This window comes from Lygodium microphyllum, chromosome 10, assembly GCF_053477565.2.
Source record: "Lygodium microphyllum isolate KBCC chromosome 10, Lygodium_microphyllum_v1.1.10, whole genome shotgun sequence".
NCBI lineage: Eukaryota > Viridiplantae > Streptophyta > Polypodiopsida > Schizaeales > Lygodiaceae > Lygodium > Lygodium microphyllum.
Window position 1 is genome coordinate 93836884 of NC_141144.1, and position 19751 is coordinate 93856634.

At 37.6% G+C, this 19751-nt stretch overlaps 1 protein-coding gene across 1 annotated transcript; it reads left to right on the forward strand.

The window, feature by feature from the left end:
• The first annotated feature begins 12236 nt into the window (after positions 1-12236).
• On the forward strand, positions 12237-15507 carry LOC148030292 (uncharacterized). The gene is made up of 3 exons (XM_087686575.1): positions 12237-12521; positions 12610-12752; positions 15174-15507. Exons 1-3 carry the CDS (start codon positions 12311-12313, stop codon positions 15411-15413), a joined length of 594 nt encoding a protein of 197 aa, XP_087542701.1. The 5' UTR covers positions 12237-12310; the 3' UTR covers positions 15414-15507.
• The last annotated feature ends 4244 nt before the right edge of the window (positions 15508-19751 follow it).

The following is a 19751-nucleotide window of genomic DNA, read 5'->3' on the forward strand; positions in this document are numbered from 1 at the left end:
GCTCTTGCATAGCTTATTATGCCTCCAATTGCTATTGCAGCTTCTAATCAATGGCCACAAGAAGCACACACACTGCTAGAAATTTGGAACTAGAAGTAGCTTGCTATTGGAGCTCCTATTCAAGAGTGGATAGCTCAAGTTATGGTAGCTGGAGTTTGTGGATGGGATATAGCAGCTATGTTAGTAGTGGGATGTGATGTTGGACTTCTTCTTTTATTGTGAGCATGAGAAGGCCAAGGATTGAGAAGAGGAGGAAGGCTTACTTAAGAGTATGCTTTTACAAAGTTCATTGCACCTCTAATTGCTATTGTAGCTCTTGAAGCAGGCATTGTTGGAAACTGGGAACTAGAAGTAGCTACTCTTGCTTTTGCAACTCCTACTCAAGAGTGGATAGGCTTTATAGTCTTCTGGGTAGGTAGCACTTTCCACCATTATGCTTATGGGATTCACTCTCTTCTCCTAGATTGCTTGCATTTCCCTTTCCCACTACTCCATGCAAAGAGGCATACAAATGGGTGTGATTTCCAAAACTCTCAATAGAGTTTTCGTGATATTTCTTACAAGTATGTAGTGGAGATGCCAAATTTCTATAATGAATCTATCTCAAGCTCATTACATCCTATATGTTGTTGTCATTGTGGGGGTTTGAATGAGTGAAGATTTGATGCTATGGAAAAGATGTATGTAGGCATTGTTGATCCATTTTTTTGTAATAGATAATTTTATTAATTACAAAAGAAAAATGCAAGAGCATTGTTGATTCTCTCTCTCTCTCTCGCTAGAATGTTTCACCTCTCTCCACATGTTTATAAATGATTGCTACAAGACATAATAATTTAGTGGTTGCAAGGCAGGAGGTTACTTCTACCATATTTCTTCATGCTCAAAAAAATTGCATGTTTTGAGATGTTTGTCATATTGAGACTATTTTGCTAGAATCTTTCATCTCTTTATGGAGGTTTATAGAAGATTGCTACAAGACATAATATGATGTAGTGGTTGCAAGGCAAGGCCTAGTGTGCCAGCTTTGGGAAACATCATGGTTAATGTGGAGAAATTATGTGTGTATCCAGTGTAGTCATGGTTGTTGGGAGAAAAGATAGTCATGGTTGATTCTTGGAGCATTGTGAATAGCTTCACTCTCTTCCTCACCAATATGATGATTTACATGGTCATCAGAGTAACTTTCAACATCTAAATGAGGGAAAGAAACTATTTTGCAACCAACTACACATCCAAGGTACTCTAAGGGTCATTCAATGTTTCAAGCAATGATTGGTAAGGGGGAAATAAAATATTTTGCAACCATCTACACATCCAAGGTACTCTAAGGGTCATTCAATGTTTTAAGCAATGATTGGTCAAGTTCCCTATAGTCATGGTATGTTTTGTAATTACTATATTTGTTCTAAGCCTAGATGCAAGGGAATATGTTTGGAAATATGCTATGTCGTTATCGAAAAAAATTTACCTTTAGGAGTTTAAAAATTAACATGTTCAAAGTTCTATTTCTTTATGTCTGGCAAAAAGTATTTGCCAGAACGATTATAAGATTTCTTTGGTTTAGAAAACAAATCGCCTCACTTTCTAAAGTCTAAGCTAAAACTTTCACCACATTTTCTATAACATAGAATTATACATAGGTTCTTAAAGTTATCAATGGTGCTAAGAGATATGCACATATCATCTATTAGTAATGGCTACAAGCATGAAGGCTACTAGTAGAGCAAATACGAGAGTTTGGTATTCTCACAATATCAGTGATGTTCATGTAGTTTGAAGGATTTTAGGTTCCATTGAGGTATTATAAGACTAATGTATGAAGAGGCAAAAAAGACTCACCCATGTTCATCAACACATTCAAATATGGGTCATAAATTGAGATTATAGAGTGGACCTATATGAGGATTCTAAAAAAATAGCCCAACTATATAAACGTAAAAATTGTGACTTGGCCCATAGTTTTTACCATGTTTGAGACTTGATTTTCTGGATAGACTTGTGGCACTGTCAATATTCTCGACTATAATTAAGAATGTTATACTTTGATGGCAAGGTATATAATATATATCTTCAATCTAGATAAATACATAGCTTTGGATACTAGTATTAGGGGATGCCTCTTGGTTTGACTATATGCATTGTTGCTAGCTTCCATAAAAGAGAATTTGTCTAAGAATCAAAATTTGGATAATGAGAGCAAGATTGAGACTCGAGAGACAATTCCTAGCATTGAGAAGTAGAAGACTACTTGATTGAGGTTAGTCTATGAGATTGCATTGATAGCTATGAGGGATTAGCTATTGAGGACCAAAAGAACATCACAAGATACCTAGAAAAAGAGAGGTGTACTGGCAATAACTTTCCATTGAATTGCAAGGTATAAAGGCAAAGTGAGGGCAAAAAATTGAAGTTGTGTTGAGTTGATAATAGTTGTGTCTTAGGGTATTTTGGGTTTGATGCAAGTCACTCTCAAGGTATTCTTATCCGACCAAATCTAAGTCAAGTAAGTCGCCTAAACATTAAGACATCCCACTAAACCAATGATCCTTATTACCTTGACCATGTGAGCTAAAGAGGGTTCCATGTCTTAGTTGAGTGCATGTCAACCCGAGCGCATGTCAACATCCTCGTGGCTTGGCATTGAAGGGACACCATGGATCAGTGTAGTCATGCATCTAACTTAAGTGGTATATAGCTTGTACTTTCTACTTTGTGTTGATGTTCCAAGCCTCACTTGGCATGCAGAGACGCAAGGCTTTCCTTATATCTACACTAAGTATGGTGTCTAGGTCCCACATCCTAGTGGCTTGGCACTAAAGGGACGCCATAGATTAGTGTAGTCATGTATTTGACTTAAGCAGTTTGTACGAGTACTTTTTGTTTTGTGTCAGTATTCTGGGCTCACTTGGCACCTAATGATTAAGGCTTTCCTTATGCTTGCACTAAGCATGGTGGGTCTGGGTTCCATGTCCTTGTGACTTGGAACTCAATGTACATCATGATTAGTGTATGTCAAGAATCGCGTGGTGAGGGGACTTTGCTTGAGTTGATGTGCCAAACACACACTGTATACACAAGAGGAAGCTCACTCAAGAACACAAGAAGAGAGATGGAGGCCAAAACATTTTCTTGCTGATTTTTTCTTCTTCTTCTACACACTATACAATGTACACAAAGTATAGATAAACATAAAGGAAAGTGGCCTTCTAAGTCAAACAGTGCATAACCGACTACACTAATCGATTGGCGCTATATCTTTGCTAGCTATAAGTAGGTGTAACAACCTAAATATAATAAGTGATAAGTCAGCAGCCATGTGAGTGTGATAATGAGCACCAACATGCTAAGTGTAGACGTGCAGACCCATCTAGCTAGGCGGTCCATCATCAATGTCCACACCTGTTGAGCTTGCCATCTCAATAGTGTAGTCATGCATCTAACTTAAGTGGTTTGAAGCTTGTACTTTCCAATTTGTGTAAGTGTCCTAGGCTCACTTGACACACAAAGATAAAAGGATTTCTTGATACATGCACTAATCATGGTGCCTATGTTTCATGTTTTGGTGGCTTGGCATTGAAGGGATACCATGATTAGTGTAGTCATGCACCAAGTCATGATAAGCATAGTCATGTGTCTGAGTTAAGTGATTTGTAGTTTGTACTTTCCGCTTTGTGTCGGTGTCCCAAGATTTGTTGGTACACAAAGATACAAGGCTTTCCTTATGCCTATACTAAGCATAGTGCATGGGTTCCATGTCCTTGTGGCTTGGCACTAAATAATGTACATAATGATTGGCGTAGCGATGTGTCTAGCTTAAGTGATTTGTAGCTTGTACTTTTTGCTTTGTGAAAATTAAAAAAATACTAGATAGATTGAGCTAGTTATACACATGACCACGTACACATGTTAAATAGAATATAAAATCTTATATTTAAAAAAGAGATTATATAATAATTTTTAAATATATCATATAAGTATAAAAAGGGGTGTTGTGTCTCCTTTATAAAGAATGAACCCCCAGGGGTGTGGGTTTGTACAATAAATTTTTAAATATATAATATAAGTATAAAAAGGGGTGTTGTGTCTCCTTTATAAAGAGTGAACCCCTAGTGTGTGTGTGTGCACATATATTTCTTTGTGTTTACTTTCCCTTGTTTGTTAATCCTCTAATGACTAAGGATTAAAATACGAGAATAGCATGTCCATAGGTTTTTTAAAAATGAGCTTAGATATATGCTTATTTAAGTTATAAAAAAGGCAATCATTTCAGCCAAGTAAATACAATAGTGTGTATGCGAGTTAAATAGCTATTTACACTGGCTTTTAAATGTGTTGGTTTTCCCAATATAACCCAACATGGCTCTATACCCTAAGATCTAACTTAAACCCTTACCCACATAATAGTCTAAACTCTCTTCTCTAAAGATAGCCCTATCATATTGACACTAAAAAAATTGTTTTTATGTATCATTCAAATCATTTAGAACCCTAGCCCTAGGCCCACCATATCAACATCTATTCAATGATCAGTAAACCTAGCCAATACTGCAATTCTCTATCTAGAGCATTCAATGAATGCTATCCATTTTGGCTTAGCTAGCTTGGCATCGAAAAACAACCAAAACAATGTACTTTAGCACCTTATCTTAAAATTAATTATTTGTTTAGAATATTCTCTGATGGCACTGGCTAGCTCATTAATCACAAAGATTTGTAGGTTGATTAAAGTCAATAAGAAGTGTACTCAAAGTGTGTTCTACACTCTCATAAATAAGAATCACATCATCCATCTTAACATCCACACAAAAAACATTTTTGCACATAGAATTGCCATCTGAAGGGGATGCAATGGCAGTGGAGAAGGAGAAGAGGAAGATGCGGGGAGAGAAGAGCACACACAATGTAGGTGCTGCCCAACTGAACTGACAGCCTCATTGCACTATCATATTATATATGAATAAAGAATGGGCGGTCACAATATACACGGGTATGCCCAAAGCCCTTTTACCCCAACAACCTCCCACTAAAAGGCCAATGTGGCTAGGGAGTGAAAACAAAGAAAAGAAAAGAAAAAGACAAGGTGAGGAATCATAACATCTCACCCAACGCCCAATCGGAAAGTGAGCTGTGCAAGAAGTGTCGGGAACCTCTGCAGAAGAAGAGTCAAGCATCCCTGAGTCCATGACATCCAGGAGATAAGCGATCCCGCAGCTCCATACAACAGAGCAATCCAAGAATGCTTCTTGTGAAGCAAGCACAACTCATCAGTGCATGATTGTAAAGCATCAGAGTCGCGCATAGCATCATCGTGGCGCATATAAGACAACGGAGAGCAGTCAAAATCTCCAGAGTCAATCACTGAAGGAGGGCCATCATCCTGGACACTCGTCCAATGGGGTCTCAAGACTACATGTGGCCTTAGCGAAGTGGAAGATTGACATATGGCTGGCTGTCTAGCCTGCAAAACTATAAGAAAACGGCTCTCATGAGCCTGCAAGGGGTCTAGCAACTGACCACCAACATCCTGACCCCGATTGCTATGTATAGCTACATCATTTGGGCCAATAAGTGCCTCAATTTTAGCATAAACAGCTTGCTGTAATGGCACTGTAGCTGCTGTAAAATCAGCCATAAAGCGTACTGAACGCTCATCAAGAGGGGCTAAGAGGTATCTGCGTCTCATAAAAGACAGCATGACGGCTGCGTATGACCTGCTGGGCATCCAAATCCCATAATTTGTAGGCCTTAAAGTCACCATCTCCATAACCAAGGAGGATACATCTACGTGACATAGGCTCATGTGGCATATGTACGGATGCTTGGCAACCAAACATCCTCAAGTAATCATAGGAGTGTTGCATGCCACTCCATGCCTCATGGGGTGTAATACCATCCAAGGTCAAGCACGACGTCCTGTTAACCAAATAGATTGCTGTCATAAGGGCCTCAGCCCAAAAGCCATAAGACAACCCAGCTGTGGTAAGCATAGAAGCAACCTTTGCCTGTAAGGTCAGACACATGCCATGAGCAATCCCATAATACTGTGGGCACAAGAAATCAATGCCATACTGCTGACAAGAGGTCCGAAAGCTGGGAGAGAGAGAATGACTCTCATAATCCATCTGCAAGCACCTATAACTGTAGCATCCTCAATCTGCACCAAGGGAAAAGCCCAAACACAATGGGTAGCATGACCGACAAAGGTCACAAAGTATGATGCTCCACCAAGTGACTGGGAAGGCATAGGTCCATATACTACACAATCGACAAGATCTAGAGGAGCATGCCTCATACGATTGCCATAAGCCAAGAGGGCTCTGCAAGGACCAAGAGTACAATCAGGGCAAGCATCAAGATCTGTAAGTGACATAGGAGGCATCAACGAGTTTGAACGAGATAAGATCTCCATCTCTCTGTGGTGCATATGGCCTAGGCAATAATGCCATAGCAATGCATGTGGTATCCGGATAACTGCAACCATAGAATCTCCCACATGAGAGACATGCACTGGGTAATGAGAACCAACTTTGGCCAAAACCAAGCAACCATGACAGATCTTCCATGACCTATCCTGAAGAGAAATAGAGTAACCTGCCTCATGTAACTGACTGACAGAAATCAGACTCTTATTGAGCATGGGAACATGTAGAACATCCCTGAGCATAAGAGAAGTCCCATTAGGAAAAGCTAGGTGTATGTTCCCTGTACCAACAATAGCATAAGTCTGCTCAAGGCCCAGATCAATACATCCATCAACCTCCCTATAAGAAGAGAACCATGCTCTATGAGGGGTAACATGACAAGATGCCATAGAGTTGAAAAGCCAATCAAAGGCATGGGCCTGATCATTGAGCAAGTAAACTGTAGGGAAACTAGATGACAGGAGGACATACTCAACTGCATCATCATGGGTAACTGCATGTACCTCACCACTAGAAAGAGTGGTAATACCTGATGTATCACTGACTCTCTGCTCATGTCGAGTTCGTCTCTGTCTCTGCTGCTCTCTAACCTGTCTAAAGCATTTTCTTTGAACATTCCCAAGCTTCCCACAATGGAAGCAAACAACATCTGAAGTAGAAGAACCTGTAGAAGATGACAAGGAATCCAAGTCATCATGAATAGGGCTATCCATAACATCCACGGAGCTCAAGCAATCGAGGGCTATCCCAACATAGGGAACCTACTCATAAAGACAATCATCTACTAGTACATCAGTGGTAGAAGCATGCTACGAATGCTCATGAAACCTCAATGGATGGGAGGACATAAAGGCATCAATCAAGGATGCAAAAGCTCCCACATGAAGAAGAGTCGTAGCCAACTACATGACATAACCAACCACAGTACAGTAAAGCATAAGACATCTGTTATAAGAGCATATGATATTCAGCCATGAAATCAGCCCATAACATATGCATAGCTCTGCAGTACATCATGCCACCAAGGAACATCCAAGTCAAGTAAAGACCAACAAGTGGCAAAGCATCCTGCAAGAGTCAAGCTCCAGGTGAAGCCCAAAAATCTATACAACAACATCCAAATAAGTGGCTCTGTAAGGTATACAATAGTAGACCATGTTCATAGACAGGTAAGCATACACAACATCTGCTCTCTAACATAGACGGGCAACAGGAGCCCAACTAGCATAGAAGCTAGAAAATAAAGGAGCAAGAAAGCCATAACTGTAAATCCCAAGCACTATCCAAGTCCACTGATCAGTAAGTATCCCGCATATCAAATGAAAATGAGCAATCACAGCTCAATAGGCAACTGCCAAAACAAGGGAGCAGCTCACTGCTCAATACCTGTAAGTGCATCCAAGTAATAGCCAAGATCCATAATCGGAGCATCAAATCCCATATAGCATCCAAGGTCATAACGGAAAAAGCCAAGTCGTAATGGAAAAAGCCAATTCAATGTCCAACTGCTCAAGGGAATACTCAAATAAATGTCGAGACAAGCTCAAACAGCTGCCATCCACAGCCAAAGCATAAAGCATTCACCAAGACATCATAACCCGTACTGGGTAGTAGCCTAGGCATAAACCATGTCATAGATGAAATGCCAGCTGCAAAGAAGTGACAATCAAACCCAAATCGTGCTCTAATATCATCTCAAAAGCATTCCGGAGCATAAACAAGACATGTGGCATAGTCCAAATACATCATGACATCATACCGAGTAGCAGGGAGCACCTCGTGACCAATAGGCATAACCCAACTGTAGCATAAATAGCTTCAGCCCTGAAGTTTCCAGCAGCATATAACCTCTGTAAATTGAGCAAATATATGCTCAATCCAAGCTCAAATCCATAGGCAAACCATAGGCATACATTCCCGTATGTATAGGCACCAATCGGGCATAATCGGGCATCAAATGCCAAGACCTGTAAGCATAAATTGAAGTAACAGGTGGCTGCCCTGTTTTGGATAAATCTGGGATTGTTCAAAACGGTCAATGGCTGAGCTAAATCAGCTCCAAATGCATCTCACATAAGAGGCATAACATCCACAAGTGATCCGGTATCAATAGACATCAGTAGAAGCATCACATAAGCCATAGGCATACAAATACATGCTGTCTCAGACCTGAAATCTGTTGCAAAATATTATGTCATCAGAACTTGGCAAATCCGACATCACCATTGTATTTGAAGCGTGCCAAAACCCCAACTTAGACTCTTACCTTGCCTGAATTGGGTTCCGAATGCCCGAGATATGACAAAAAAAGTGATTTCTGGGCCAGATTTTGAAACACGCGCAAAAAAAACGTGAGCTGGTTGGGGGGGTCTGCTGTCCCACGTGTCAACAATGGGGCCCAAAGGGAGCACAAATGGGGGCCAAAGAAGGCCTACACCAAGCCTCAGCAAGCCTTGATAGGCTGGAAGCAAGATCCAGGTGAAGGAAGCTCCAAGAGATGTGAGCTATGGCTGCCCACAACCTATGAAAACCCTGTTGAGATGAAAACTGAGTGAGAATGAAGATCTCATACCTCGTGTGGAAGGCCGAGATGAGCTCTTGAAGACCCACTTTGATACCAGTTGAAGGGGATGCAATGGCAGTGGAGAAGGAGAAGAGGAAGATGCAGGAGAGAAGAGCACACACAATGTAGGTGCTGTCCAATTGAACTGACAGCCTTATTGCACTATCATATTATATATGAATAAAGAATGGGCAGTCATAGTATACACGGGTAGGCCCAGAGGCCTTTTACCCCAACACCATCATCATCCAAGAAAAGATAACTAATAGACTGACCCCTATCTTTGAAATATTCAGCACATCAAATCCCATGAGGCAGGAGATTATAATATCCTTACTTACAATGCCTAGAAAAGCCTTTTACATGGATTTTCTTAGCTTAACAATAGTTGAGTGGTGTGGTATAATGGCAATTTCATGTTTGCTTTGCCATGGAGTATAATCTTCACATCTGACACTCTACTTCAACATGAATGTCTAGTATGGATCATCCTTCATGATCTTCCTAGTTGGTTGGATGATGATGTTGGGGCTCTAGTAAGTTCATTTGGAAACTATTGTACTTCAACTAATGTTAGTGATTGGTATGCTCAAGATCAAGAGAAAGTTGAGTATTCTTTAGGACCATGGGTTAGATCCCCCATTAGTCCTTAGAGCTTAAAGATACTAACAGCTTGGAGGTTATCTTTCATGTCAACTTTGAGATGTTTCCTCTCACATGTTACCTTGGAAAACAATGTATCCAATTTATGAAGGACTACCCATGAAAGCATAGGAGAATCCTAAACCGTAAACCCTAAACCCTAAATACTAAATATTGAACCCTAAATACTAGAACATAAACCTTAAACTAAGCCCTAAACCCCAAAGCCTAGACCCTAGACCCTAAACCCTAAACTCTAAACACTAGACCCTAAACCCTCTCACATGTTACCTTGGCAAACAATGTATTCACTATGTGAAGGACTGCCCACCATCAAAGCACAAGAGAACACTAATCCCCTAAAACCTAAACCTTGAAAGCTAGACTCTAAAACCAAGCCATAAACTCTAAACAGAGAACCCTAAACACTAAACCATAAATCCTAAATCCTCTTCTGTAAAGATCTAATTGGTGAATTATAAGTGCATAGAGAGTGCCTAACCTCTATTGAGCTCCTTAGCATGATTGTTCTTGGAAGTCTAAGGTCTAGTACCACAACTATATTGCCACATTCTCATGAATAAATGCATTAAAATTGAGTAGCTTACAATTATAAATATATTTATGTCTTAAACTTGTTCTAAGAAGTTTACACATTATAAATGGAATGCTTTACAGATGTATTAACATGCTCCTAAATGCAGGGAGCTGGATGGGGGAGGAAGGGAGGGAGAAAGGGAAGAAGAGACATATTGAAAAGGAGAGAGAGAGAGAGAGAGAGAGAGAGAGAGAGAGAGAGAGAGAGAGAGAGAGAGAGAGAGAGAGAGAGTGTGTGTGTGTGTGTGTGTGTGTGTGTGTGTGTGTGTGTGTGTGTGTGTGTGAATATTGAGAGAAAAAAGAGGGATATATAAGAGAAAATGACATTGTGGAGAGATGGGATATTAAAGTAGAAAGAGAATTGGAAGAGATAGAGAAAATATAAGAGAGGTAATCCTAACATCCCTCAACTCAAATATGCAGGGTAAGAAATGAACTTTTCTTTGTTTACAATGCCATGTTGTAGTAGCTTCACATGATGGTGCAAAGTGGCTTGCCACATGCATAGAACATTACTACTATTTGATAAGCTTGATGATTTAAATACACATGGAAAGAGGAAACTTGAGATGCTTCCTAATAATATGAAATTGGGTTTTGGTTATCAATCATTAATGTTGCGTACCTTTGAGGTTTGTAATATTAAACTTGAGAGTAGCATTTTTTATAATGAGTGGTTATAGAAGCTCCCTTTTTTCAAAGAAGACAATTATTGAATTTTGACAAATTTTCCATGAAAAAGATTCTTGAGTTACGTTGAACAAGGATGTATATTTATGGAAAGAGAAGTGCCTCAATATGCAATAATGTCATGATTGATGTGAGTTTTGAAAGAGAAGGGACACGAAGTATCTCATTTTGTTACTGTATTATCTTGATCTTGCCATGTTGCAACCTTAGAGGGCATTCCTAGTAGGTAAGAGTAGTTGTAAGTACATCTTACAGAAAATTAGTGAATACTTGAATGGAAAGATTCTGAATGATATTTGAAGAAGATTGACTATTTGTACCAAAGAAATTCCTCTCTGCAATGTAGGAAGACTATAAAGCAAGAATATTTTGAAGAAAGAGTGCTTGTTTAGACAATTATAAAGTGAAATTGTGCTAGATCATGTGATGCATTTTTTTGTGCTCTTGTGTACATTTAATTATCTCCATGTAAATATTAAAGTAATGCATGAAAATAGTTAAATAATGGTTTTGTTAACATATTCATGCTATATTAATGGTTAGGAGATGTTGTCTATTCTTGAGGGGAAAGTTACCCTAGCTAACTAGCACTATATAGGTTTCTTGTTTTCTTTTTTCTTGTTCTTTTTGTTTTTTAATTCGAAAAGTTGAGAATAAGAGAAGAAAAAAGCTAGCATAAGGTAATGTGCTAGCAATGATGATCGCTCTAATTATAATTCAGGGTGTCATTAGGGAATTATAGTTTTTATATGATTTGAACAATTACGAGATAGACTTGGGCCCTAATTGTGGTGGGCATATACTAGGAAGCCCATCGGTCATAAGAGTAAGGATGGAGCTTATTACACACAAAGGAAGTAATTTGTGGGGATGGAGGAGAGTAAAACTAAGATAAACCTTTAAAAGCATAGAAGACATGTATATCTATATTGCGGCATGTATGGTCTAGCAAGCTATGGAGTGTCCCTTAGAGATAGGACAAAATTGTAAAGGTGATTGCAACTCCTATTAATTATGTAAATAAGGAGATGCTCTTCAAGATAAGGGTACACTCATTCTTGGTGTGATCTCTTTGCCTTTGTTTCTCATGTGACTGCCTCCCTCCCTCCCTCTCTCTCTCTCTCTCTCTCTCTCTCTCTCTCTCTCTCTCTCTCTCTCTCTCTCTATATATATATATATATATATATATATATATATGTTTACATTTTAAAAACACGATGAAAGGCACGTCTCTATCAAATGGGAATCCAGTAGGAAAACCTACTGCGCTTGCCGCATGGCGAGTAGACGGCGACGGCGTACTGATTGATTATAATTTATCACACGCGAGCTTTCTTCCCTCCTCCTCCTCCTCCTCCTCCTTCTTCTTCTCCTCTGACAGCCATTAATTAACATGGGGCATCACCACCACAGACGCAGTCACACGGCGCACCGCCATGGCGGCCATAGCACAATATCCGGCCGCTTCCTCCCTCCAGCTCCTGCACCAGCCGCTTCCCCTGGCCAATATGAATCGCCTCCTATTGCCTATCCGGCTCCAATCGCGTCTTATAATTTGAATGATCCTGCACAGGCGTACACCTCAGTGAGCCTAATCCCTGCTGGTAATAGCTAGTTCTAGTATCAATGATGCTCAGACTACTTATCATAAGGTCCATATCATAATACTTATAAGGCAAGCGGATCCTGCAGGCCAGCAGGGTATGAGTACGTACACTAACAACTCTGCGGGTGGCGACCTTCTTTATGCGCAAGCAATGGCGGATGTCCGGCGGCACAGCAGGAACGAGCACATCGCTGAAATCGGTGCTGCAGCAGCAGGAGCTTTTGCTATGGTATGTGTCTGATAATTAAGGTCCTAAGGTCTATATCTAGGAATAATGGACGCACTTCGGTGCAGCTGCAACATTCTGATGCAGTTTGATTTGTTCTTCTCTGCGTCTTTGCTCGCAAATTGGGGTCACTGTATGTCTAAGGGTGAAAGCATGGTAAGGTCGTACCGAACTAGGTTGTCCTTGGACAGGCTAGGCTACCTCCTTACTAGCTTGAATTTTAATGTTTATCCCAATATGGTATACCCTATCGCACTATATATCATTGGAAATCTCTTGATGAGAAGAATCTAAACAATATCTCTACATGCCAGCCAAGAACCAATTCAAATCAAGAGCACCTAAAGAAGGGATTCAGATTAGGAACACCTAAGGAAGCATACATGTATATATTGTGTACTACTTTTATGTTGTTATGTATGAATGTATGCATGCGATCTAAATGCTTGTTTGTATATAATTCTGATCATGTTTCACCTACTTTGGTATGACAAAGCATTGTGATACTTCCAACAACCCCAATTGCAGGAGCCACAATGCTAGCCCCGACATATGTTAGAAGGACTAAGTAGTAAGCCTTTGCTCACACACAACTAGTCAAGACATTGCAAGACATGTTAATTTGGATATATGTGTGGCAATCTAATGTCTAGCTCACATGCTAAGATGGTTCCATTTTTAGATACTTGAGGAAAGTTTATAGCTAAATTTCATGTGATCTTAATATTTTATGTTGCCAAGTTGGGCACTCTAGGAATGATATTGCTCATCCATAATCTTTATGAGAATTAAAAATAGCAAAATCTAATATCTTCAATTAGATCTCGCATTACCCCAAGTTTAATGCTAAAAACACCAAAGAATTATCATAATTGTTTAGTCAATTGTACTTTTTTATGAAAATTTATGATCCTACATTTCTAGATCATTTCGTGTTGGTTATGTCCTACCTTCCATCATGCATTTTATCGCTTTTCTTAAAGAGCACATCTTTTGCACCACCTTTCTAAATATAGAGTTCCATGATAGCAATGTTTGTCTCTATAATGTCTCTAGAGGTTGGATGTGTAACATCATCCCAATGTTTGTCTCCCCAATGTCTCAAGAGGATTGTTGTCTCTACAATGTCTCAAGAGGTTAGATGTATGAAATCCTCATGTACTAGTTGTGATCATGGGCTATTTCTAAACACTACTAGTCAAACATAACTCAAGCTTGGATATGCTCCTTATGTTCCTCTTTTTAATATGATTAGTATTCCTCGTAGTAGTATTTTGTATTTCTAGATTTCATATCCTTTTATGTATGTCTATTTTTTTGCAAGTCCAAATATCAATAAAGCCCCTTATCTTAGACTCACATGCTACCTTACATAATTTTCACTATCACACTTACACAAAGTGCTCTAAAGGCATCACTTAACATAAATCATCTAATGTGTTACTTGCCTTCTCCATGGAAATGGATGCCTATTTACTTTAGTCTAACACTCAATTCTATCATGAACAACATGTCTAGTTTCTTACAAAGTCATCCATGTACATACATAGTGGAGGAAAGAATCAAAATACCTTACAATTGTAGTTTTGTGTACTTCACTTGTCAAGAGAGCATAATAGGCTATTCACACTAGGTGTGTATGCATATGTTCATCCACATTGATTATGGCATGTGGAGGAAAGGATCTTTGTATGATAAGATACATATATTCATGTATGCCAATTGTTAATTTGTACCTACTAGAAGCTTTCACAATCAAAGAGCATAATAACTAGTTCCCAAATGAAGTTTAGCTATTCTTACCAATTCTAGCAACATAAACGGTTGAAGCTCTTAATTTTTAACAAAGGGTACTATAGCCATCCTTTTCTAAATCCTTGCATATACAAGATATTCAATGTCTCTATTCTCTTCCTCTATTACCTTTATTACTTACAAAAAATTCAACAACTTGGAGTTGTTGTCCCAATCACAATAACAACTTGATTATGGTATACATTCAAAATAACTTGATTATGGGTATACATCCTGCAACAAGTGCACTACTTTACTACGCTTTATATGAATATCTCTAACATCATTATTTACCATAGTTTTTTTCATTTGATTAATGAATCATGTTTTTGAGTTCTTAATTGGGAAAGTTCTAGATAGTCAGGATTTTTTACTCAAATGTTTTCCTTGGATAGACATTTCATAATGATTCAAAATGTAAATATTAAAGATTATATTTAAAGTGGTCAAAGAGACACATGAATACACATCTAACACATTATATGTAGTAGGTTTCAACTTTTAATGAAGTTTTTAACTTTACACTATCACTAGATGAAAGATGTAAAATATCAAGTTCTCTTTTCACTTTGGAACAAAGATATAAGAACTCACAATATGTATTGGGGTTTTTTAACGCTTCTTGTTTAGTATGAGTTACATGAAGCCAAAGTCGATCCAGCCCATGCTAGAAGACACAAGCTAGAGGCAGAGATTGCAGGAGCTATGGCTTTAGGGTCAGCTGGTTATGCATACCATGAGCACCTTGAAAAGAAGAAGAGCCAGCATCTTGTAGAGAGCTTGACTGGGAGACCTTACAACAACAAAGATGACCACCATAACAAGCATGGCCATTATGATCACAAGAATAAAAAGAAACATTTTTGGTGATCAATCAAGACCTATAGCTACATACATATAAATCATGAAATCGTACAAATCTTGTAAGCTTTATGGAATTTTATTGTTTATCTCATCCTAGTTATATGTTGTGTGAAGATCTATGTATGCTAATTCAATGAAAGATAAGTAGACATTGGTGGCCCTAAATATCAAATGAAAGATAGACAATGGGTAATTGATTCTATCAAAAAGGAGGAAAGAGTTGTAGATAAAGCAATCATGTTGATCTTGTATCTAATGTACATGGAAATCATATCATTGTGTAGTTTGAATTCTAAAGTATGATCTTAAAGGTGTACCACATAGAAATGATTGTTAGAATGACAAAAATGTCTATGATTATGCTGCTCACACTTTTTATAATGGATTCAAAAATAAAATGTACAATTTCAAGCTTTGTTCTATGATTTTGACATGTTCTATAGTAGATGAATGTGTAGAGATAAGTTGCATTTATATACATGCTTTATACCTTCAATATAGGCACATAAAGCGTATAATAACATAGTTACTATATTTTCGATAATCTTTTCTACAAAAGACATACTCTCCCTATATAAGTAGAACTAACAATTTAGAATTCATTTGCACAAAAGAGCTTAACCTAACCACCTACTAAAAAACTTTATTGCTTATAACATCAAATAGCCTACTTCTACATAGTAAAAGATAAATTAAGATGTATTTGTAATATGGTTGTAGAAACTAATTGAAATGAAGAATATAGAAATAATTTAAAAATACAAATTAACATCAGAGATGAGTAAAATTTGGTGTTAGTTTGCTTTCATCCTACACCAATGTGTTTAGGATTACAACCATGCATTAGATATCAATATTTCCTTGGTGCCAATTTACTTGCATCTTACACCAACCTGCTTAGGACTAAGCAGCATGAATATACCTTTTTAATGGGTAACATCTTGGTCCTAGTTTTCTTGCATCATGCACCAACATGATTCGGATTAGGAATGAATATGTGCTAAGATAGTAACACCTTGGTGCTAGTTTGCTTGTGCCATGACAATCATGGTGTAGCATACTTGTGTCCTACAACAACATGCTTGAGGCATAATAATTGTGGTATAGCATGCTTGTGTCATATAAAAACATGCTTAGGCTAGAAGTTTTCAAGGTTTAGAAATAAAGGTCATGAACCTAACATAGGTAGGGTGTAAATTTTAGTACCAATCACATCATATGACTAATGATATAAACACACATATACGTTAGTCATATTGATTCACAATTTGCCTATGTTAACAAATTTAATCTTTAGAATTTTATCAAAATATGGTTATCGAGGAAAAATTAATTAAAATCATTGTAAGTTAAAGTATTTTTGAAAAAATCAAATTTTTATTTATTAAAAATAATTTACTTTTATACCATAATTTTAGATATTTATGGCCACACAAGTAAAAAGCAAAAATAACACTTTGCTCATGGGACTAGAGTGAAAAGCTTTCCTTGGTAGAGTGATCAAGACACAATGAACGAATATGCAGAAAGCGGACTTGGCAATCCATTTTCATACTATAAAAGGTCCCAAAAGATATTAAATCTTTTATTTCAAGTTATTAGAGTAAAAGCCAATGTAGTCAATCTCCTAGCTTACTTACTAACCTTAACTATACATATACATACCTATTCTTTACTGTTTGACTAATAAGGTAGTAAGGCATTGCTCACAAGAAAGATCTTAGAAGTACCGTAAAATATAGCATCTCTTCTGTGTGTGTGTGTGTGTGTGTGTGTGTACAATCTCCATTCTCCTTGTAACTCCATCAACTAATATCAAAGTGGGTTGGAGCCTCTAGCCAATAATGCTTGTAGAAATCTTCACACTCTCCCTTTTAGACGCGATTCAATGTATGCAAAGAGATCGATAAGTTATCCATTTTTGACTTATAAGTACTACACAAATTGTTTTGTCTTTTTTTGCAGTTCTACACAATCTATGAAACATTGTTAAGGCTTATATTCTTCATTGTAGAGATGTTGTATATAAGTTACAAGGCCTTGGTAACCCATGATGGACTTTTAGAAACAAGTAGTTTCAAGTTGTAGGTGGTTTGATAGAGGTTGCAAATTACGAATTTCGCATTAGGTCAAATTCGGACTCACTTTTGGGCCATGTAAGAATTGTCATATCATGGTTCTATTTTAAAAAAGAGGATCCATGGATAACTATATCCATTTTATGTTAAAACTCTATTAGATAATGTCATTGGAAAGATTTCAATGAGATGATCTTGATACACCAACCTTTGATAAATTTGGAGTTTACATGCTCAAGTTATAGCCTCTCGACCAAAAGTTAACCTCAAAAGTTTCATAAGGGTAGCCTCAGTCTCATCAATCCTAATGGAATATTTCTAAGAATCCCAAAGTGCTTAAAATGCCCAAAAGTGAGTCCAAATATCCCCCAATGCAATTATAGAGTTTGTTATTTGTTGCTATAGTGTACAATCTAAATTTCTAGAGTAGAAAATTTGATGTATTTGATATAGCAATTCTTGATGTACGTATAACGACATACTATCCATGCATATTTTATTGTGAATAAGCAAGAATGTTATTCTTTTATATATTGCAATAGTTTTAAGGAGATAGCTATATGACACTTATGAGAAGAAAATAGCCTCTAATAAGGTGTATCTCCTAGAAAAGTTATTTTGGTTATAGATGGAGGACACTATTATTGCCTCCCACCTTAATTAATTCAACGTCATATTCAATCAGATGGAGGCTCAAATATTGAAGTTTGAATATGAGACCAAGGAAATATTTTTGTTACGCTTCTTGTCTACATTATGGGGTACCTTTCAGAAAACCATCGATAATTAAACTCTGGATGGTGAGCTGAAGTTTAATGATGTTATGGTCAATCTATTGATTGAACAAATACACAATAGGAAATCCATGAACAAAGACAAAAATTGTCTGATATTGGCAACTCAAGAAGAAAGAGACAAAATATAGTACAAAGGCAAGAACCAAGATAGTGTGCAGTCATGCAGCAAATCTATATCCAAGAAAGACATTAAATACTTCTATTGTGGTAAAATATATCATATCAAGAAGGTCTATTAAAAATGGAAATAGGATAAAAAGGATAAAAAGAAGGAGGATAAGAATGATGAGAGGAAAGAAAGTAAAGAGAATTTGACAATTGAATAAATAAATAAAGTGACTATGCATAATAATAATGAAGCTGATGTGCTCTTTACTTCTACTTTTCTCATAGAAATATCTCATATATCACACTTATATTCTATGTATGTGTAAAATACAGTAAGATGGTGTAAGGTGACTTAAATGTCAAAAGAGTATCTATCCACTTTAAGAGATACTCATTGTGTTTATGTGAGGGAATGGAAGAATGAAGAAGGAGAAGACAAATTGAGCCCAAATCTAATGCTCATCTCCCTTCCAGTATGCATATATTTTTATTCTTGTTAGTTGCTAACAAAGTAGAAGTGAAGGATTAGATTTAGGCACATGTCAAATGAGGATTACATTGAGTGCAAGCTTTTTTTGTGTGAAAAAATCACGTATAAATCTTCAACTAATCCACCCAAAATGGGTAGGATTCAAGGACCTATTGAGGCTCAGTTTGGGAGCTTTACACAACAATATCTTATTTTAGTTTTCCACTTATCCATTAGCTTTCCAATGACATGGTGTAGATTTCTTATGTAAGATCATGTGCTTTGAGGTAATATCTCTTATGACATCATTGAGAAAATGTTTACCTCTGAATTTATTATCCCAATCAGGCATCCAAACCGCATCATAATTTTAGAGTACAAAAATTATGCCACATTTGCCTCCATGATATCCTTTAAAACTCTTGAATCCACCCACTTAGTATACTAATCTATACAAACCAAAATGTACATTTTCTGACATTGCTAGGCTACTGGTTTGATGGGGCCAACAAAGTCAATTCCCCTTTTTTGGAATGGCTCTAGGGGTAACATTAGATGGTATTCATTCTATCCCTTGGCCTGCGGTTTCCCCTCCTGCATATAGAAATGCACTCTTTGGTATACTAATAAGCATATTTCAACACTACGGGCCACCACAATCCTGGTTGAAGCATTTTCCTCCCTATAATTACACCAAAAAAAGGTCCTCCCACCAAACCTGAATGAGCTCCTTGTAGGATTGCAAGTTATTCATGCTCTAGGACATATCTCCTTAAAACTTGATCAATGCTTGTTCTATATAGAACTCCCATAATCACTTAACCACTCAATTACGCATAGAAATCGTGATTCCGAGGCTCGTATCTCATAGATGGGAGGCTGTTGATGCTTT

Bases quoted from the DNA above. Each gene is read 5' to 3' on its own strand.
- LOC148030292 (XM_087686575.1), top strand. From the start codon at position 12,311: ATGGGGCATCACCACCACAGACGCAGTCACACGGCGCACCGCCATGGC. The intron at 12,522-12,609 runs GTAATAGCTAGT...CGGATCCTGCAG, and splicing joins AGTGAGCCTAATCCCTGCTG to GCCAGCAGGGTATGAGTACG. The intron at 12,753-15,173 runs GTATGTGTCTGA...CTTCTTGTTTAG, and splicing joins CAGCAGGAGCTTTTGCTATG to TATGAGTTACATGAAGCCAA.